At 44.6% G+C, this 21,992-nt stretch overlaps 1 protein-coding gene across 1 annotated transcript; it reads left to right on the forward strand.

The window, feature by feature from the left end:
* Positions 1–920: 920 nt before the first annotated feature.
* Positions 921–21,781, forward strand: LOC142950072 (uncharacterized). The gene is made up of 50 exons (XM_076091975.1): positions 921–984; positions 2,742–3,245; positions 3,340–3,387; positions 3,479–3,532; positions 3,659–3,706; positions 3,906–4,049; positions 4,189–4,281; positions 6,296–6,361; positions 6,461–6,541; positions 6,752–6,802; positions 7,015–7,173; positions 7,336–7,416; positions 7,527–7,571; positions 7,816–7,938; positions 8,035–8,337; positions 8,460–8,510; positions 8,593–8,619; positions 8,726–8,752; positions 8,851–8,913; positions 9,015–9,119; positions 9,210–9,263; positions 9,459–9,494; positions 9,587–9,640; positions 9,853–9,924; positions 10,031–10,093; positions 10,307–10,441; positions 10,839–10,883; positions 10,980–11,096; positions 11,228–11,314; positions 11,434–11,505; positions 11,613–11,663; positions 11,782–11,844; positions 11,965–12,015; positions 12,218–12,244; positions 12,337–12,396; positions 13,354–13,425; positions 13,615–13,662; positions 14,910–15,017; positions 15,101–15,143; positions 16,612–16,665; positions 16,857–16,930; positions 17,032–17,121; positions 17,266–17,391; positions 17,621–17,782; positions 18,639–18,785; positions 19,314–19,463; positions 19,572–19,730; positions 19,816–19,896; positions 21,178–21,232; positions 21,722–21,781. Exons 1-49 carry the CDS (start codon positions 921–923, stop codon positions 21,225–21,227), a joined length of 4,488 nt encoding a protein of 1,495 aa, XP_075948090.1. The 3' UTR covers positions 21,228–21,232; positions 21,722–21,781.
* The last annotated feature ends 211 nt before the right edge of the window (positions 21,782–21,992 follow it).

The following is a 21,992-nucleotide window of genomic DNA, read 5'->3' on the forward strand; positions in this document are numbered from 1 at the left end:
TGGACAAATCCCCAAAGTCCCAGTGGAACAGACGTTAGAGCGTCTGTAGCTTCTGTACTGCGACATCTTTCACAATGAAACAGAGTTTTTGAGCGTTAAACAGTTACAAGAGGGATTTAAATCAAACCCTTCATATTTGATTGGACAGCAAAGAAAGTGGGCGGGCTTATAGTTCAGCACAATATGGAGCTACAGAGGACTGTTGGCTCCACACACGCCTCCCTCACCTGTTGTCAGATCAGGAGGAGGAGGGAGAGATGAGAGATGCTCTGTCTCACTGCAGAGCGACCACTTCATGCAGATGGACGGCGCCCAGCCTCCCTTCATGCCGCCAGCGTCCCCGCTCAACCGCTCATTTGAATGGGAAAATGCTCTAATCACATGCTTTGTATTATTTTTGAAGCCATTACTTTATTTGTGATCTCTAAAATGTAAAGAAGTAACTCTGTGGCGGTGCCCCATCTCATTCATCTAACTTTAGTTTGTGAGTTCTTTGTTAGTGTCAGTGTGCTCTTGTTCCTCTGGTTGTGAAACCTCACCTGTTTCAGCTGAAGTTCTGTAGTGATCCACCTTTTAGGTTCTTTTTGTTCAAAGGAAAGCCACATTCATCATAGAGCTACGCCCTTTCTATACAGCTTCAGGTGAACCCTTTACATCAATGGCATGTTGGATTCTATAGAGCCCCATCCACAGGAAACATGGCTACAAAGGAAAGAAATATGACCACACAAAATGAAAGTTTATGGCTCAGAAAAAAGGCCTGTGTGTAACGCCTCGGGGAGTAGTAACTTTCCAGCTCCGCGTGATCAAAATCTACTTTTTCACAGTTTTAGTCTGTCATATCTTACACAGTATAAAGGTATTTGTTCTCAGGAATCAAACAGTGTGTGTTCTGCTTTCTTTTCAACAGCTAGCATTGAATGGACAAACTAATTACAACCACGACTGTCGGTTCTGCTGGAGGTGTTGGAGGAAGCAGCAGAGGTAAGATCTCAGAGGTGTTGGCCTTTACCTGCTAACACTTTTGATTTGATATACTTCACACGAGCTAACAGAAGCTGTGTAATGCCATGTATCACTGACATGCCATGAGTTCGATGTCAGCGTTTTAAAAGGTTTGTTCATTTAAATTACAAGAAAAAAGGGAAAAGGGATCTGTCGCCTTCATTTCTGCTTCCACCTCAATACACGCTGTGCTGTTTTTATATGAGGACTAGTTAAGAGTAAAACTCTTTACAGTGGACCAACCTTTCACATGCTAGAGAATGAAATAAGAACATCAGTGTTCTTGTATTAGTATTTTATAATTCAATCCTTCCTTACAAAGTGTTGGGGAAGCTACTCTGAAAGCTTTGAGAGCCACTAACTACGAGCTCGTCTTTGCAGTATAGAGTGCATTGACTCTCGGTCAGCTCCCAAGTTAGAGCGGTGGAGCTGGTCAGTGTCATGTATCTGCAGGGCGATTGTTGATGATGCTGTCGCTGTGAAACTAATACTCTCATTACATGTAGTTCTCTACTCAACTGACATCACAAAGTAAGCTGTGCCATATCGAATGGCAGATTGTGAAGTTAAGTCTGGTCTGATCAAATTGTTTTATACTAACTGACTGGGATTACAGTTCATCCCTCCCCGGGGAGAGTTATTCATGACACACACAGCCCCAAAACGCACACACACAGATGACCCTCGTAGAGAGCTGCAGGAGGACGTCTTTCTGTAGTGCAACAGGAAGTCATCATCACTGGTTCCCTCCACAAACAGCCAATGGGATTCTTCTGATTTTGGGTTACTACAGAAAATAATCTCTGTGTCAAACAAACGTGAATGATACTTCCAGGTTTTGTAATCTTCACTAATGAACACCACTTTTATGTTGTTTGAAGTGTAAAGTAAAAAGCTAACGTTCTAAATGCTATAAAGGGACTCCACCACGGTCACATGACTTCACACCTCCACCACTGAGCTAAAGGAGGACTAGTGTTGCAGTGAGGACGTTTAGTCGTCTCATTTAGACTCTTTTTAAGACACGTAAAATATTCTAAACTCACCAGAGGGGCATTTACTGACCTATTTAATATCGTAGAACTGAACCCTTGTGTCAAACACAGACCTCATTTCAGACATCTAACCAAAAACCCATTTATAAAATATATATATATGTATATATAAATAAACCTACCGTATGCTTCTTTCCCAGCACCAAAAAAAAGTAAATGGAGACCAAAGCTAAGATAAAAGGAGAGTGAATATTGTTATTTAGCCAAAGTACAGCTGCAGATGAATGCTCGTGTATCTCTGTTTCTGCAGGATGGTTTCTCGCTCACATGTCAGCCATATCAACTGTAGAAGTTGATCATATTGTATGTCAGTGTTATGTTTACAGCTTGTGTTGCTACCCCCAGGCGGCCAGAAAACCCGTGAATGCAACTTTAAAATATGTTGGCGGAGGCAAAGAATGATAGAGACATGCTATCGTCATATTTCTCCCCTAGAGGAAGCTGGAGGCTCCAGATGTCAGCTTGTCTTTTTTATTAAAAGATCATTACCCTGGGCAGCGCCAGCAACTATGTTCTATGCGTGTCATAAATCAATCTCATACAAGTGGAAGGATTCCGAGAGTATTAAGCATGTTCAGGCACACTACCAGGCAAAAGAAGTTTGAATAGGTATTCACGTTATAGCTCAAATATGAGCTTTGCCAGTGCAGTCTTGTAGGTGAAACTGGATTCAGGCGGATCTTTTAACAAAGAGTGTAATAACTGATCGCTGTAATCTCCTCTCTTTTAATGTCCTTTCTCTCCCTTTAGCTGATCTTTCTCTGAGTGCAGGAGGGTCAGGTGAGAGAGCTGCATCAGGAGGCTCTAACAGCAGCGTTCTGTTCACATCCAGCAGCTCCTCTGGACCAGGAGGCCTCAGCTTCTCAACTCTAGGAGCCTCCTCCGCTGTGTCCTCCGGTGGAGGGAGGTCAGCGGCTTCGGGGGGCTCAGGGGCAGGGTTTAGGGCTGCCGGAGGAGGGTCCTCCAGCATGTCCTCTGGTTTTGCGAGTGGCGGCAGAGAAGGAAAAAGGGAAGGGGGTCTAGGTTCGGTGACGATTTCAACGGTGACGAAGGCCAGCTACGGTCCGGGAGGATCCGGGGGAACAAAGAGAGGATCGTCCTCCGCTGTCACTCATTCACACACTCCAAAAGAGAGGAAGAACACGAGCACCAGCATGGCAGCTGCTCTCTCAGATGTCTTTTACGGTTAGTCGTAGGTCAGAGGTCAAGTCATTCACGCTGCTTTGCTGAACTGTTTCTTGAAGGCTGATCTGATCATTACTTTGTCACCACGTTTCAGAGAGTTCAAGCACAAACTCCTCTCCAGAGTACAACAGGAAGGAGTACGGTAAGCTTTACCTGGGTCTCAGATCATGATCTGGAATGAGCACACAAATTCAAACTGTCAACGATTTAGATTTCCTTCTTTTTTCTTTTAGGCTCTTCAAGTGCAACTTCAAGTAGTGCCACCAGAGGGAGAACTCAGAGCAGAGGTACACTGGCTGCTGTGTCACAGTACACTTAAAGGATAGGACATAAACAATGCATATCAATACAGGTTTACTTTATCCCTTGTTATCAAAGCAATGTACAATGAAGACATTTTGTGTTTTGTATAGAGAGCGAGATCAGAGCCAGGCTGCAGAGCGCTTCTCCTCCAGCAAGCTGTGAGTATAGGACTCTTCACGGCCATGCACACCTACATCTGATCCCTAAAGAAAGAGGTCATGATGCAGCAGTGTGATCATGACATACTGGCAGTCTGACGTGTTGGTATTAATTGACTTCTTGTCGGTGCATTGACTAAAAGCTTTCTTGAAGTGGACACAGAGTGGTCCTCTGTTTGATGTGAGCTCTGCTGTGCAGGGACGGAGCTGGATGACGTGAAGCGCCTGCTGAGAGGAAAGCGCTCCACCAGCACCAGCCCCACTCAGTCCCCTAACAACACGCTGCCCATCCCCAAGAAGGCCGGCGTGGACACTAGGACCGTGTCCGAGAGCCGCAGCGCAGGTTCAACCGATCAGCCATCATATGGTGATATTCATACACACTGGCCTCCTTTATGTACCACAATATGGAGCTGTGATGAACCATTGTTTAAAGTACACTTCTTCTACTGTGTCCTCATTCGTTCTGTCTTCCCTACTAGACCACTATGGCAGCATTTGGTCCGGAGGTGTGAGCAGTAGCTACAGTTACAACCCCAACACCCTGTCCTCTCCCTCCACCCTTCACCCGTCAGGTGGGTCTTGCATGACAAGCAATAACCTGTAGCCAGAGGAACTATTGTATCTCACCACTCTCAGTTAGCTCTCGCATGGTCACACCTGAGCAAAGGGACTGTGGGGTTTTTTCACAAAGTAAAGCATGTTTTGGTTTTTTGAACTGGATTTAACTTGTGACTATTTCTACAGCAGACATTGTTTCAATGAAAAGGTCGGAACATAAAAGTGTTTAGTGATTTGGGTGACCAGGCTCTTAAAGTCAAAGGGACCATTGTGTAACCAGGCTTCATCAGCAAAATAAAACACCCAGGGTGTTCATGGGGTGGACTTGTATTTTCACCTGTGTGAGACCGTAGTTAGTTATTATAGGTGAATAAGGCGTACTATGCAGCAATTCTCACTTACTCTTTAATAATACATGCAGGGCAGAATTAGGCCATTATCCACTCATGATGAAAACACAAAAAAGAGAAATTACATTTTGGACACATCTAAAACTTAGTGAACAACACTTGTATCATTACCAAGCCCTGCAGTGCCAAGAGACCAGCAGACCAGCAGGTCCTGCTGCTGAGCCCACAAACCTGCTCCACCAACACACCAGCATGTAGACTCAAGCACATTACAACACAGTTAGAAAACTACGTCACCTATTGGCAAACACAAACAGAGCTAAATGAGATGCTGTCTGGCTCTAAACCGACAGGAGGCAGATGATTTGAGCTGGTTACTGATCTACTATTACACAGATACACGACAAAACACTGATACATCCACACTGCTGCCTGCCATCAACTAAGAGACACTGAGGGACAGTAAGAGATTCTGAGGGACAGTGAGGGACAGTGAAAGACAGTGAGAGACAATGAAGGACAGTGAACGACAGTGAGGGACAGTGAGAGACACTGAGAGACACTGAGAGACAGTAAGGGACATGGAGAGAAAATGAGAGACAGTGAGAGACAGTGAGAGACAGTGAGGGACAGTGAGAGACACTGGGGGACACTGAGGGACAGTGAGGGACAGTGAGAGACACCGGGGGACACTGAGGGCCGGTGAGGGACAGTGAAAGACAGTGAGAGACAGTGAAGGACAGTGAAAGACACTGAGGGACAGTGAAAGACAGTGAGGGACACTGGGGGACAGTGAAGGACAGTGAGAGACAGTGGGGGACAGTGAGAGACAGTGAGAGACAGTGAGAGACAGTGGGGGACAGTGGGGGACAGTGAGAGAGTGGCAGTTGCCTGCACCTTGTTATTGTTGTTAGTTCTGCTTTGTTTCCGCTTTGTATTGTTCAAACCAACGTTTAACTTGTAGGACTTTATGTTTTAGTTTATTCTATTGATTTGAATACTTTTCTACATTCAAATATGATTTGGCAACATGTACAGTGTTGTACATGTAGTACAACGTCATGCCGATAAAACCATTTGAATCTAATTGAGAGAGAGAGAGAGAGTAACGTATGTAAATAGTTGGTAGATAATAAACTCAGATGAGTCTGTATTTAAAACGGATTGAAGTCTTTTACGAGTACACCAACAAGTTCTGTTGGTGTTTTCAACAGCTGTCATCACACATTCTGCTGAGAGTCACCCGTTAACACGGTCACTAGTTAAACAGAAACACCGGTGCCTTCTATGGCTGCAAGCTATTACACATGTTGACTACCACTGTCCATTTTAAAAGTGAATAAAGTCCAACCTCTGAGTCTCTGTCCTGGTGTTTGATGTTTTCCACCTGATACATGTTGATACCTCCACACTAGCTAATGTGTTCTAGAATTCTGGAAAGGCTGTGTGTTTAGGTACAGTCACCATCTTTGCTGGTTAATGCTCTTATGTAGCTCGACAAGCTGTTTCACTCAGCCGTACTTCCATTGCTGAACTGTGTGTGCACACTTATGTAAGTCATCGTTGTTTTCAAACTGGAAAAAGGGTCCATTCATTGTTTTTAAGGAAAATCTTTCCTTTGCTTTGCCAACTGTGATAGCTGGACACATACGACTGTGCTCTGTTCTGTCCTGTGCAGGAGTTCAGAACAACCTGACACTCGGCTCTCCCTCCATGAACGATGGACCATCTGCTAGCAGCACTGGTGAATCTCCTCTTGTCATGTCGCAGCCCACTAGGATTTCACATCCTGATGCTTCGGCACTGACAGAAGATAACTGTGTTGATTTTCTCTCCGTCTCAGGTCCTGTGTATGGTGTTCAGAATAACCTGGCCAGTACCGGTTCTATGGTCCTCTCTCCAACTGGAACCAACAGACAAATAGGTGAAGCAGTGATGTTAAGAACAAAAACGTATCCATTGATGTCCTGTCAATCTTTTCCTACTGCAACAACATTAAAAGGGAAAAGCTCAGATGATCTTTTTGAGAGGTGCCAATATTGAACCCGTCAGTTTCAATGAGGAAACACTACCGTTAATGTGTGAAGAGGCCGTCATGAATCACATCTAAACGAGCGTGCCTGTCTCCTCACAGTTTACGGCGTGCAGAAAAATGTGTCTGGCACTGGAATCAGCACCACTACAGGTGAGGTGTTGATAGATTTGATTGTGAAACAGAGTGAGTTTACCCACTTCTGTCAGACTGCGCAGGCCCTTATACGACACACATCATTTGGTGCTGAGGCCCGCCGCAGTGACTGTTACTGTATCTCCGCACATGTAATTCAAAATGTCTTAATCACGAGGACATTATAGTCATTCACAGTAGCTTCTAACGGTGTTGTCTGCGTCCCACAGCGAGACCCAGCAGTCCCGTTAATGACGACGCCTCAGGCAAAGACTTCAAGTTTGTGCTGATAGAGAAGGAGAATGTTCCCGTCAAGAAGGAGACAGAGCGGCTGGTGATGACCAAACACACAGGGAAGCAGTTCATGCCTGCACCAGCTCGGGCTTCTGGTAATACTAAATTGCTACCAAGTACTACTGCTTGTATTACTAACCCTGATATACTGACCCCACTGCCTTCGACTGCTTTCACTGTTGCGGAGATTTTAAAGTCACCAAAGTGTTCTGTGTTCTTTGTATGATCAGTGTTGCTGTAACTGTTCTGTCTTGTAGCTAACTACTCTGGGGACTCCCTAAAGAGAGAGAAGCAGAGGTTGTCATCCAGCAGACTGGATGGAGGACCAGATGCTAAATGTAGACCGATATACAACTAAACGTTATGGGCTTTTGGATTCATCACATACCTCCTATTTCTTGTTCGGTGTGCAATTATTTGCTGTTTCTTTTTTTTTTTCTTTTTAAAGTTTCAACCCTAAAAGTTGCAACAAAAGACAAAGCCACCTATGCAGGTACTGTATTTGGTCCCATTTTTACTTTTTCCCTTTAACTATAATCTGTTGTACACACAGGTTTACAGTCACATCCTGCCTGAACTCCACCAAAAACTAGATTCACAGCAGAATTGCTAAAATAGGTGTTAAAAGAACAAGTAATAAGAATTTGAAAGTGTCAAGTCAAAGATTTTCTTGTGAATAAATGTCTGTTAAGTGTCTACCTATCGCCGTAGGAGCTAAACGTTTTTTTGTTTCTCAGAGATCGGCAATGATGAGTCAGGCTTTAGCTTCTGCTCCTGCTGCAGCTGGTGGAAGTGGCTGCTCGGCCTCCTGCTCAGCCTGCTCCTCCTCCTCGGCGTCCTCTTTGGACTCATCGCTTTGGGCAAGACATGCATTCTCTAGCAGCATGTTATTTACCTTAACAGGGCTCACTGAAGGTCATCTGCACGAGCCCATCATCTTCTCTCTGGCCTTACAGGTGAAGAGGTGAAACGGCTCAGGAACCGCGTCGATGCTCTCGAAGCCATCACTGGCACTGCGTCGGCCAGGTCCGGCCGACTGTCGGCCTCCTCTGGCATCAACATCATCGACCCGCTGGACTCGTCATACATGGGCAGCAGTTCTTCCGGGGCCACCCTGACCCGCTCTAACAACGGAATCAACCTGGGGGCTGCTGGGCCTGGTGGAGGTGCAGGAAGTGGACCGGGACAGGACAGCGCTGCCCTGCAGAGAGCCGTTCAGCAGCTGGTCAGGGCCGAACTCCACTCGGATGCTGTAAGAGGTACGGAGATATAACACACGGATGAGTTATCTTCACATAAGCTCATGAATCAACACATTCGTCAATAGAAAAACTTCCTCAACGCTTACATTTGATTGATCCTAACTTGTTTCCACCACCAGATACACTTACATACTCACTAAAAGGGGAGAGAGGAGATGCAGGACCTAAAGGCATGTTTGCACAAATCATTAAATCATTTGGAAATTGATATTGTCCTCGATATCCTATTTAAGGCTGGCTGTTTCTTTACAGGTGATCCAGGGCTGCTAGGACAAAAAGGTGAGGATCAGTCCTGCATATGTATTGAAAATGTTGTGAATATCAAACCTCAGCAGTGTGTGATAAGCAGAAAGCTGTGTAACGGCTATGAATCGCTCTTTTGCAGGAGACGGCGGATTTCCTGGCCTGCCAGGTGAGACTGAGAACAAATGTGTTGTAGCTGTTTCCTTCCCACAGAGGTGACCAACTCACTGCCGGTTCCTTCTGCCCTCGTTTATCTTATTTCTTTAGGCCCCTCTGGGCAGACGGGACACCCAGGATTGGATGGACCGAGAGGACCAAAGGGTAGTGAAGGTAGTGTTAAATTTACATCATCATCTTTGTTCTTTGAGGACGAGCCGACACTGGGAGTAAGAAAAGTGAGAGTAAGCGAGTCTCTCCTCCTTTGTGACCAGGTGAACCAGGTTCCGAGGGACCACCAGGTCAGCGAGGCCGGGACGGGCCGATGGGCCCCCGTGGAGAAGCCGGACCACCAGGCTTTGGAGAGAAAGGAGACAAAGGTAGAAGATGTTCACGTCACCCACGTTGAATCATGGAAGGTTATTCATTGATTGTGTTCAGTCTTTGAGAATGAAACCTGGTTTTGACAGGATCTCAAGGCGAGGAAGGGCGTTCAGGTCCTGCTGGTCCTGTGGGGCCGAAAGGTAAGGTCAAAGGTCATGGTGGAGTTATAGGCCAGCTGTGGTCCAATCTAAAAGACCATACCAGTGTTTTTGCATATTTTAGGCCATGTACAAATGACTTTATCTTTTTAAATCACTAAGGAACATGACATGTAAAGTCACTTTGTTAACAGATGCTAAAATCAGTGGCCACTGTGATTTCCTTGTTTGATTTAGGTGCCATGGGAGAGCACGGTACCTCAGGAAGCCCCGGTAAAGACTCACGAATTACTGTTTTTGTCTGTTATTTCCTATTGATTGATTCATTGCAGTCATGTGTTAAATCTGTAATCATGTGTTTGCAGGCGCTCCAGGTCCAAAGGGTTTCCAGGGTGAAGCGGGAGCACCAGGAGAAAAAGGTGCCTTTTAGGGTTTATATTCTTTTCACATTTCACACAAACAAAAAACTACAAAAGTAATATGATCTCTCAAAAAACAATCAGTGGTTCAAGTCAAAAATATATTTGAAGGAAAAGTGTATTTTCCCAGTTGGGTCACATCCACTTTGTCACTCCTGAGTATCTCAGTATGAGTTCAGACCAACTTTCTGAGAGCTTCATTTTGAATGCAGGTGATCGAGGAACACCAGGGCTGACAGGAACCAAAGGAGAACATGGAGAGAGGGGACCACGTGGGCCAGCAGGTGTGTTATACAATAATAATGTTATTTAGACAGTCTGACAAACCTTCGAAGAAGTTGTTATTGGTTAGAAAAAGGTTTTAGATTTTGGCGTTTCTCATGGTTTAAGGTGAACCTGGACAAACTGGACCACAAGGACCTGCTGGACCAAAGGGATCTAAAGGAATTGCAGGTGAGGAAAGAGCTTCACAAGAGTACTAAAATATATGACCAAGATGTGTGGATTAAAGAGGGATGTAATGAGAACTGCATCAAACCTCATCACCCCGGAGTTTGTTCTGTAGGAGCCAACATTCTGACATGGCTGCCAGAGAAACAGCCACGATTATTTAGAGTTGTTGTTGTTGAGGTAAAGACTGCTCTGTAATCCAGAGTCTGTATGCAGGTGACACAGGTTCAATGGGACTTCCTGGAGTGAGGGGACAGCCTGGACTTCGTGGAGATGTTGGTCCCCCAGGTATGGCTACTACCACCACACAGCAGCACGGCAGTATGCACAGTTGTCATGCAGGCATGCCAGCAAGGCTGTGCGGCTGCCAGACACCGCTGCTAAGGTCAGCTTGCTGACTAACAATGAAAGACAAATTTAGTGTGTAACTGTGCGAACGCTTTGTCCTTGGCACTAAACACACAGCTGAGGGTGAGGGCACAGTCATTGATGATGGTGCTAGAGGAAAAGTCGGGGAATCTCTAAAGTTAATATAATTCTTCCTCTGGGGACCATGCATTCATGTACAAAATGAATGATTTTACTTCTAAATATGTGTTTATGAGAACTACTGTAGAAAAAGCATTGATTCTAGTTGTGTAAATGGTAGTTCACGTTTCTTGCCAAAGTTCCCCAAAACTATTGATACCCTGTATGCCTGTATATAGTGTATAACGGAGAGTTTGATCATGTAAACAAACATAACTGTGTCTTTCAGGTGAATCAGGATCTCCTGGTAAAGTCATCGCTCCAAGTAAGAACTTTGACAAAGCAATAGTTGCTCCAATTAGACAACTGAACACAAAGTCTAAAATGTAAATGACGTTTGACTCTTGCTTTTTGTTTCTAGTTGGCTCCAATACTGTGGCAATCCCCGGACCACCAGGGCCTGCTGGGCCTCAAGGTCCTGCTGGAACCCATGGTCTGTCTGGACCCGTTGGCCCCGCTGGTGTCCCAGCACAACCTGGTAAACCCAAACTCTTGACCCGTGTTAAGCATCTGGAATGAGTCCGAAATGGACTGAAGGACATGAGGATTATTGACATATATTGAACAGACTGTTTTTTTCTGTAATGGTACATTGATATCATAATGTAGGATCTAAGGGAGACCGAGGAGAGAAAGGAGAAACGGGAGAGCAAGGAAAACCTGGTGAGCCTGGTATCATGAGTTCAGAAACTGCCAGTACCACCGGAACCGACAGTGAGTACATCTCTATTTCTATAATTCCTCACGTTGGCAACATTTGGTGGTGGTATCAAAAATAACCCCCCCTACCCCTGCTATGCTTTCAATCCAAACAGGACTTTCTTCAGCGGTTAGACTGCCTGGCCCACCAGGGCCTCCTGGAGCACCTGGTCCTCAAGGCGCTCCTGGTATGTCGAAAGCTATTTGTAACATTTTTAGGGCATTTTCAAATAATTGGATTAAGTGCTTAGATCAAACTAATAATCATGCGAATGCTGCTGTAACTCTTGTTTAGGTGGAATTAAACAAGGTCCTCCAGGACGCAGAGGTCCTTCAGGAGAGCCAGGTAAACAAGTATCTTGCATTACACAGATATATAAAAATAGATACCTAGATCGTCAGCATGCAGGATGATTTGAGCAGTGTCAGAATAAAAAGTGAAATGTTTTCTGTTGTCCTCACAGGAGTTGGTTCACCTGGACCTCGAGGAGAGAGAGGGGAACCAGGCAGCTTTGTGCCAACCTCAGGTTGGTGGAAGAAATCTTATTTAAGACAAATTAATCAAGAAACCTGTCATATTCAGCTTCATTCAGCTTCTACTGTCTGTGCTTGGCGTCTTTCATGTGTTCTTCCCTGGTTTGCCTCAGAAACCTTTTTTGCTGGACCACCAGGACCCCCAGGCCCGCAGGGTTCAGCAGGTAGGTTTGACAAATCAGATACTTCTGACAACAAAAGTCTCTTTCAAAATAGTTCAGAGGACTGTATGTATAACGGATTCATGTATAGCAAGCTGTAAAAGGTGAACGTGGCAGCTCACGGGTCAAGATGAATTAGGAATCTTCGTTAGAATTGTTCTGGTTGACAGGAATGTTCTCTCATCTTATCATTCATTGTCCTTAGGCAGCCGAGGACCACAGGGGTACCAAGGTGAGAAGATTGCAAGCCATGACATACATCATGGTTTAGAAACTACAAACGTTTAAAAGAAACACATCTTAATGTAATGATAATTGTTTCAGGTGAACCAGGTGAACCAGGTCAACCAGGTCTTCCAGGGAGTCCAGGGGAACCGGGTCTCGGTATGTGAACAACTTTTAGATAAGATGGATTTTTAATGGATACTATGAGGAGTCTTGCTTCATGTAAGAATTATTTTGTTGTGGTTTTTGTTAACAAGGGCAGAATTACAAACATAAACAACACAATGTGACCATATAAGGGCCAATCATTTACACAGAAAGTACAAAATGAAAACATGGTTTAAAAGCAGGCCTAGGACATGAGTTTTTAGTCAAATGCCAGTCTAAACAGGTGTGTGAGCTGATTCTGGAATGAGTTCACAGACTCTGAGAAACGTAAGGGTGCAGGCAGAGCATTCCACAACCTCGGTGCTACTGCCTCAAAAGCTCGGTCACCACGGGTCTTAAGGCGAGTGCGTGGGACAGACAGATAGTTTAACACGTTTGACCTGAGAGCCTGTGAATAAGGGTAAAGTAATTCAGTCACATATGTAGGAGTCTGACCGTGTAGTGCTCCTGTAAGTGAGAGTGAGAATTTTGCAGTGGATCCTAAAAGCTACAGGGAGCCAGTGGAGAGATCGGAGTACGGGGGTGATGTGAGAGCGGCGACTTGTCCTAGTGAGTAATCTGGCGGCAGCGTTTTGGATGACCTGCAAACGGTTGAGAGCAGATACACTGAGTGACGAGAAAAGTGTGATGCAGTAGTCGATGCATGAAGAGATGAAGATCATCTCTAGTTCAGCTGTTGATACCACAGATCTCAGTTTACTGATATTTCTTAGGTGGAAGAAACATGATCTGGACGGCTGCTTAACGTGGGGGTCAAACGACATGGATCGATCAAAAGTAACCCCTAGGATTGTAATGTTTGTTACTATTTTCCAGAGCTTTCTTCCACATCTTGTAGCCTTCATCTTTAGGTAGAGTTCAGTTGTTATGGAGGGATTTCAAGAGTCAATGATGAACCTCCAAGCTCTTTTACCAGATGTTCAATCAGTGTTTTGGTTTTCATGTCAGGTTTCCCAGGTAAGCCTGGACCCAGGGGGTCTGAGGGTGAACCAGGCCCAGAGGGGCCACAAGGACCTAAAGGTAAACTCAGCCAATGTTCTGATCCTCTCTTACAGACCTGTTACAAATCCTTCTATTTTATTTGTGTGTTGTTATAGAAGATTGAACCGTAGTGAACTGTTCAACACAAACACTTCCTGTCTCTTCTGTCTGTCAATCCCTGTGTTTTCCACAAGTTTGTCTCTCTTACTGTTTACGTGTTCCTTGCAGGTTATGCAGGATCCTCTGGTGCCCCAGGAGTCCCTGTGGTCTCCGACGGTAAGACCATCCTAGATATCATATCAAATCATAAATTGATAATAATCTTCAACAATGCTGTGCTTTTAGAAGGTTTGCAGGGTTGTGAACATCCAGCAGCAACAAAAACACACCTGTCAATCATGCAAACATGCTCCAAAAGTTGTATATTTTTATAATATTACGAACAGTGTGTAGCATTTAGGGTGATCTATTGGCAGAAATGGAATATTATATAAATAACTATTTTCTTTAGTGTATAATCACCTGAAACTAATAATCAGCGTGTTTCCGTTAGGTTATCTATTTATATCTACATATGGAACAGGTCCTCTTCCAGTTGCCATGTTTCTGCAGTAGACAAAACGGACAAACCAACACTGGCTCTAGATAGACTTGGCACACGGGACAAGTTTCAGTTGGTTACAGCACCGCAATGCTAGATGCCACCAAATCCTCACTGCACTAAATGAATCAATAGACTAAATCCAATTCAACTGCTATGATCCTGACATGATTTACAAGGGCAAACAGCATCATATATCATAAGATATATATGTGATATCTGTACACCTCAACAATAAATCACCACCTTAACATGGCGGAGAGGTTTATGTGCCCCAGTGACCCTGGGAGCTGTGCTGTTGGGGGCAACAGCTCCTGGTAGGGTCTCCTAAGGCAAAGTAGTCCCAGGGGAGGGGCCACAACAAGAACGATTCACTGACCCGACATGAATCGCAGAGAAAAGAGTTGTCGCACCTCGTCCGGAAACCATGACTAAAAACTTAGACCACCTGTTCACAGTGAGAGCAGGAGGGGCTCAACAATGTTGACCTACAGTATCACTAATACCCTTTCACATTTCAGGAGGTCAGTTGACCAAGGGTTAATATTTAGAAAATATAGCCTGATGGATAAAGACCATTACCTATTAGAGAGACAGCAATTCCTGGAATCTAAGAGATTTTGGTCCTTAAGCTGCAGTTACTCCAGAAAGACAGGAAGTCCAGCATCCCCTTTTTAAATGCAGTGAATGCAAGTCTACCATTTTTCATAATCATTATTTCACCAAAAGGATTCTCCTACGATTTCTTGTTGCACTCTTATAATATTGTCGGACTTGTGAGGAACAAGTTGGTTTTTTTAAAGCACCTCTGCCTTGGCCTCACCACTCAGCTGCTCGGTCCAATGGTACTGCTATTAATTTAGATTGTTTTGATATTTCAGTCTTTTTTTCTACATGACATCATTTGTGGTGTCAATACCAGGTGACTCATTCAGTCCTGGAGCCCCAGGTCCACCTGGACAACCTGGAAGAGATGGAAGTGGATCCGGATCAACTGATGTGGGCCAGTACATAGCAGAGTACCTTCAGAGTAAGCCATGCATTTATTTACTTTGGTTCATGTACTGTTGCTCTGTGATCGAATGAATGACACAACATTGTCTTGACACGCAGGTGATGGCATCAGGCAGTACCTGGCTGGACCTCCTGCTCCCTCGTGTAGAATATGAGTTTAGATTTGATCGGAAATACACAGTGTAGTTACAGCAGGTGTTTTCCAAAATGTTCTTGCATGAGGCCCAGTGTTATTTAACAGAACTTCTAACTTTTTATTATTTACTATCATAGGCTTGTTAAAAAGAAAATTACCAAAGTAGCAGTTAGTAGACAAAAAAATGTGTCGGTTAAGGCTCACGGAAATTTTCCAGAGCTTTCTTCCACATCTTGTAGCCTTCATCTTTAGGCGGAGTTCAGTTGTTATGGAGGGATATCAAGAGTCAATGATGAACCTCCAAGCTCTTTTACCAGATGTTCAATCAGTGTTTTGGTTTTCATGTCAGGTTTCCCAGGTCAGCCTGGACCCAGGGGGCCTCAGGGTCCACCAGGCCCAGAGGGGCCACAAGGACCTAAAGGTAAACTCCAATGTCAGTCCAATGTTCTGATCCTCTCTTTCATACTTGTTACAAATTATGTTCTCAAATCATGACTCAATATAAGCAGTCTTTAAGCTGACAAGAACTGGACCTGCAGTTCAAGATAAGACAGTTAGAGACCGAGGCAAAGGACCGAGAAGAGACGACGGAGCTAGAAACAGATCGGTCGGTTCAAAAAGGACAACATAGAGGAACAGAAGAGGCTGTGTCTTGTGTCAGGGTGTTGAGAGGAAGTGTAGGCAGAGTAACGAGCCACCTATGTAGACTCACAGCTTCACACAGGTGCGCTCCATCAACAGTCAGGGAGCTGCACCTAGAACACAAAGACATAGAACAGACACATGCACAAGCAAAACAACAGAACCCACAATGACATGTAACACTGTTCCTTGCAGGTGACGCAGTCCCCGGGGTCTCCAATGGTAAGGCCATCCTAAATATCATATCAAATCATATCATGAAGATAATCTTCACCATCGTTGTGCCTTGAGAACAAGCAGCAACAATGGTTGACAAATAACACACCTGTCAATCATGCCGACATGCTCCAAAAGATTGTTTTTAAATATTCATTTGTTGGGATCTGGCAGGAGCAGGTTTGGTTCGATGCAAGTATAAAAATATCAATATGAATGAATATCAATAGGATTATTAACATATATTAACGATAACGGGATCAGATAACGGAGAAAAAAAACCTTCCACTGCATTGACTCCAACAATGTTGAAACAAAGAGTGCAATGCTACATTGGTGGATTATCTTTTGGTGGACTAATGAATAAAAATGTGTCTCCTCGTAGAAGACTTGCATTAACTTAGCATTTAAAAAGGGACGGTGGACTTGTTCTTCTGTTTCTGGGAGGAACTGCAGCTTAAAGTATCTCTCTGTTGGTCTCACCACTCAGCTGCTGGGTCAAATGGCTCCGCTTATCATTTAGCAGTATTGATAATTGTAGGTATTTAATCTTTGATATTTCAGTCTTTTTTCTACATGACATAATTTGTGGTGTCATACCAGGTGGCTCATTCAGTCCTGGAGCCCCAGGTCCACCTGGAGCACCTGGACAACCTGGACAACCTGGAAGAGATGGAAGAGATGGAAGTGGATCCGGATCAACTGATGTGGGCCAGTACATAGCAGAGTACCTTCAGAGTAAGCCATGCATTTATTTACTTTGGTTCATGTACTGTTACTCTGTGAGCGAATGAATGACACAACATTGTCTTGACACGCAGGTGATAGCATCAGGCAGTATCTGGTTGGACCTCCTGGTCCTCCAGGGGCCCCGGGGACTGCAGGGGACAGGCCGGTGGAGGATTTGGCCAACCAAGTTATCGCCTACATCCAGAGTAATGACCAATTACGTAATAAAGTGAATGAATGAATTATTACACAGGAGGTCTGTATGTGACACCTACAGTAGTGAAAACTTTCACCTGTCCAGGTTCAGGTAGAAGATATGATGGGACTCCTGGCCCTCCTGGTCCTCCAGGTTCACCTGGCACAATCTCTGTCAATGACGTTATCAACTTGTTACAACGTAAGTCTCATTTAGAGGTGTTTAAAGTCCCCATATTTTTTGCAGAACCCAACATTTGAATTGAGGTTTGTTGGTTTGATACGCTGCTCTTAGAGAATAGCATGTGAGACTGTTTGTCAAAGTGTGTCGATTATTTGTGTCCAGGAGAGGACGTGAGGAGATACGTGGCTGGAACTCCTGGTCCACCAGGACCTCCTGGAGCTCCAGGCCTCGGCAGCTACGGAGTCAACCCCCAGGAGGTGGCTGAACGTGTCCTGACCCTCATGAATGGTGAGTGTTACAGATGGACCTACAGGTTACCATGAGAGAACATGACAGTGATTGACCGTGAGTCCTGTCTGTCACCAGAGAGGGGGGCGGTAGGTGTAAATATTTCTTTGAGCATTTAATTAAGGCACAATGTCAACATAGACCTCCACAAAATGTAAATTCATAAATCAGTCTGGTTTATTGACCCAATAACTAAGCAATTGTTTCTTGTATGTTGTATTATCTCCAGGTGACGGTGTGAGTGAAGCTATGTTTGGTCTTCCCGGGACGCCAGGCCCTCCAGGACCCCCAGGACACAAGGGAGAGCCAGGTGTAACTAGCGCCAGAGACCGCAACCTGGATACTGGAGACTACGCCAATATGGCTGTCAGAGTAACCGATTACATCAAATGTAGGTGATCTAGAGGATGTTTTGTTGTGAATGTTATCACATGACAAGTGTTTTCTCTCTGAACCTTGCTGTCATTATTATATTACTAGTGTATTGCCCATTCGGGGCGTGGCTGCCTACCCGGTCGGAATTGCTTGGTCCCTGGAAGTGCTGATTGCAGCGTTATCGGGAACGTTATCGGGAGCGTTATCATGACTCATGAGTTTGGTTGTAATGTTAGTATGTCCAGTATTCAGCAGCAAAAGTAAACTCCTGTCAATCAGCCTGCTGTGGACAACATGCTCCTCCCCTGATGCTATACAGAACGCTGTCCGCTTGTTTTTTATAGGTTTATTAATATTCAATGTGTCACGTGTCCAAATTGCACCAACTTCAGCACGTCCCGTCCTTTGGTTCCCAGCAATACACCCGAGAAATGACTGGATGAACGGTTCTTGAGTTATGCGAAGGGGACACACACACACACACACACACACACACACACACACACACACACAGGGCCATACTCACCATTGAGCACACAGAGGTACAGGCAATGGTATTTTCTGACTGACATGAAAATGAATTTGGTTCGGAAATGACATCGTACAACACCTACTTGCTCATCCCTCGCCAGTGTATATCGTGTAGGCTTCACCCTCTAAGATCGGTTGCTATTGGTTTATCCCCGCGCGCTTTCACAGCCGTGAAGTTTTTGTTGCGCACTTGTGCCCTGGGCAAGCCTTTTACATCTGCACTTGTAACATTGAACAGGCGTGCAACCATAGTTCTGCTTCCAGAGATTCCTTGCTGTATTGTTAGATATTGCTACTTACCCTCCTTCCCTCCACTGAACTCTTCTGTCCTCCACATTCAGCCCACGGTCTGCTCCAAGATGTTGTGAGGGACTCTGAACGTCTAGTGCAGGGACCTCCAGGACCTCCTGGACTTCCAGGAATGCCTGGACACAACCAATGGGTTGGTTCTCGTGAAAACGTTGTGGATGTGGTGGAATACATCAAATGTAAGTGAATAGGAGCTATATGGGCTTTTATAATTGAAGGTCATTTCTAGCACAGGGTCTGTTACAGATCTGGTGGAATATATCAGATGTAAAAAAAAAAAAATTCAAAGAGGAATCACAGTCACTACTAAACCGTTGCTGCTATTGTTTGGAGCAAACTGCAGCCTACAGGATACGACCAAAAGAAGTGTACCCATCAAGACTTCTTATCATCAAAACTCTAATGCCCGAACGCCAAAGGTCTTTTAATTTAAAGGGTGTGATCTCATGAAAAACTCTGTGCATATACGTTTGTGTATCTGGAGAGCCTACCAAACTACAAACTGGTAAAGAAGATGACCCAGTCAGTTTGTGGTGGGCTGCCTGCATCGGAAATCATGCGATTCAACAAGCCAATCAGATTCAGCTCCCCTTCCTGTGTCACAGGCAGGCTCATTAGCATATAGACATGTGTCCTTTCAAATATATGTTCTGGGGGTTGATTGAAACCAGTGACACAGAGAGCTTTCCCCTGCTTGTCCTTTGCAGCCCGCGGTCTTCTGCACGACATCGTGAGCGAATACAACAGTCGTGTTTTCCATGGACCTCCAGGACCGCCTGGCCCCGCAGGTCCCCCTGGATACAGCCAGGGGTTTGGTTCCCATGGAAATGCCACAAATCTGTTGGAATACATCAAATGTGAGCCACTGTACTGACGTTACAGATCTCCAATCCAACTCTACAATAAAGCACGAGAGGTAGAACTACTGGTTGACACTTCTCCTGACCGTGTCTCCTTTTCTCCAGCTCACGGTCTGCTGCGCGACTTTGATCGGAACCACAATGAACGGGCCATCCAAGGGCCACCGGGACCACCGGGCCCCCCAGGCCCCCCAGGTCACCCCGGATACAGCCGACTGTTTGGTTCCCACGCAAATGTCACTGATTTAGTGGAATATGTCAAAAGTAAAAGATGCTACAAAGAAGAAGGATGAAGAAGCTGAGAGATGTGACAATTAGGATTTCTGATATCTGAATTTGTCCTCTGCAGCACACGGAGCCATTGTAGGGTCGCCGGGGAGACCAGGACACAAAGGGGACCTGGGATACCCGGGGCCAAAAGGAGAGAGAGGTAGATCTAAAAGATCCTGTTGGGAGTTTGGAATGAGAAATCTAGAGGATTGTACTGTAAATAGTTGATCACACAGTGGTTACAGTGCTATAGTGTTCCACGCACTATTTGATCATGCTGTAGACTTTTTTTCAGTTAATTCAGACTGCGTGGCAGCTGGTGGAACATGTTAGGTATCAAACACGCATTACTACTTTGCAGTTAAATATTTAACATTTATTCCAACATGAAATAAAGCAGTAAATAACACTTTGAAAAACACATCAGGACATTATTTTTGTCACCCTCACAGGGAATTCAGTATAATATAATATATATATCATATAATAATGTTGAGTATAATATAATATATATATCATATAATAAAATATGTCATATAATAATGTTCAGTATAATATAAAACACATACATATATAATCCAATAGGAGGTAAAGATCAGGAGAAGTAAACATGAAGTGCAATTAGGAATAATGGTGTTAAATTAAGCTATGATGAGTTTTCACTGTGATGAAAGTCTCAGTTAAATGTTGATGCCTCCATAACCAAGTTAAGCAGATGAGACTGAGGACAACTATATAGAAGAAAAGATGTTCACTTTGCCTATATGGCTGCTTGACAGGCTAGACAGGCTAGAGGACGTGCAGGAGAAGCATATATTTTGCGCAGATATCATATTTTACACATATTACTGGGTGCCTTCCATATTTCAAAAGCACAAATATTGACAATTTGTATAATTTATTATTTTTTTCTGTGGCTAAAGGGGGAGGGGGGGGGGGGGGGGCGCCATAGTGCCCTCTATTGGCCAGCCGCCACTGCTGCGGACCAATTCCAGTCCGGCCCTTCCACCCTCTCCCTACACACCTGCACTCCGTTTGCAAGTTCATGTGGAGGGTCCACCATATTAAGTAGCATTCCAAACGCAGTTAGTGGGAGTGGGTAATAAAACCCTCAGCGAGTCCACGTCGATGTCGACCTCACTGACCACGTGCAACGCTGCTTCGTGTTCGTCATGGAACACTCTCCGTACAAATGACGTTTGGTGCAACAACCTGTGGAAACATTTACTGTTAAAATGCTCAAACTAAGATAGACATTTGATATTGGAGGGGGGAGGGGCTAAAACAAGCAGTCTGAAACCGAAAGAATGGATTCCTTGTAAAGAATCCACTCTTCTGAATAATGTTCTGGTCTTTCATGGCTTCTTCTATCATGACAGTTAGTAATAACTATTGGTTGATAATGATTATAAAGTAATCTACTCCGTCTGTGTGGACACAGGTGAACGAGGCCAATCCTGGGCTAGAATGAACCAAGGGACAGAAAGGTGATAGAGGTCAGTTGTCAGCTTGATTTGATGGTTGATGATTTTGGCCTGGACTCCTCAGTTCTTCAAACCGTCAACATGTAACAAATGTATCGTAGTTAGATCATCACAGCAGCATCATGACCGATAAGACCCATACAGCACTGACCAGTGGAACTATTGTTCATTTCATTATGACACTTTGACACAAGCGTATGAAAATGACTTCCATCAAACCGCACTTGGATTGAGAGAATCCGGTTTCATAAATGATAGTAACTCTACTATTTAGTAAGAGAAGAGCGATTTGTCGTGCAGTTCAAGCCCTAAAACTTCATCTGCTTCATTAGAAGCAGTTCATCTCTCCAGGTCTGTCTTTAAACAGCAGCTGTGTTTGATCTCAGGCTGACAGCATGTTTACATGCTGCTGCTAGTGATGACAGTTTGATTCACCGTGCTCAAACAAGAACCCAACGATCACAGCAGGCCCCATTAATCCATCTGTGTGATGTGTTTCAGGAGAATTCCCTCTGATGACCAACAGGAGGCGGGACGTCAGTGTCTAAGAGTCACGTCACGGAACGATGGAGAGAAATCCTGTCTTTATGGAGCTAGTGTGCTGTAAAGTAGTGAAACACAGTGGATCTGTTCTTATATCCGCTTTGTGCTTCCGTTTGTTATATTCTTGAATGTCGACTGTGCTGTGAAACCAGGGTTTCTGGGTAGGAGCTGGTTGGAGCCACTGCACTGAGGGCTGACATCTGTATTTTGGGGGTTGAATGAAGAGTAG

This window comes from Anarhichas minor, unplaced genomic scaffold (assembly GCF_050575085.1).
Source record: "Anarhichas minor isolate MPS153535 unplaced genomic scaffold, ASM5057508v1 ptg000014l, whole genome shotgun sequence".
Taxonomy (NCBI): domain Eukaryota; kingdom Metazoa; phylum Chordata; class Actinopteri; order Perciformes; family Anarhichadidae; genus Anarhichas; species Anarhichas minor.

Coding starts and splice junctions, on each gene's coding strand:
- LOC142950072 (XM_076091975.1), top strand. CDS start 921: ATGGACAAACTAATTACAACCACGACTGTCGGTTCTGCTGGAGGTGTT. Junction 8,620..8,725: donor AGGGCTGCTAGGACAAAAAG/GTGAGGATCAGT, acceptor GCTCTTTTGCAG/GAGACGGCGGATTTCCTGGC. Junction 19,731..19,815: donor TTTAGTGGAATATGTCAAAA/GTAAAAGATGCT, acceptor TGTCCTCTGCAG/CACACGGAGCCATTGTAGGG.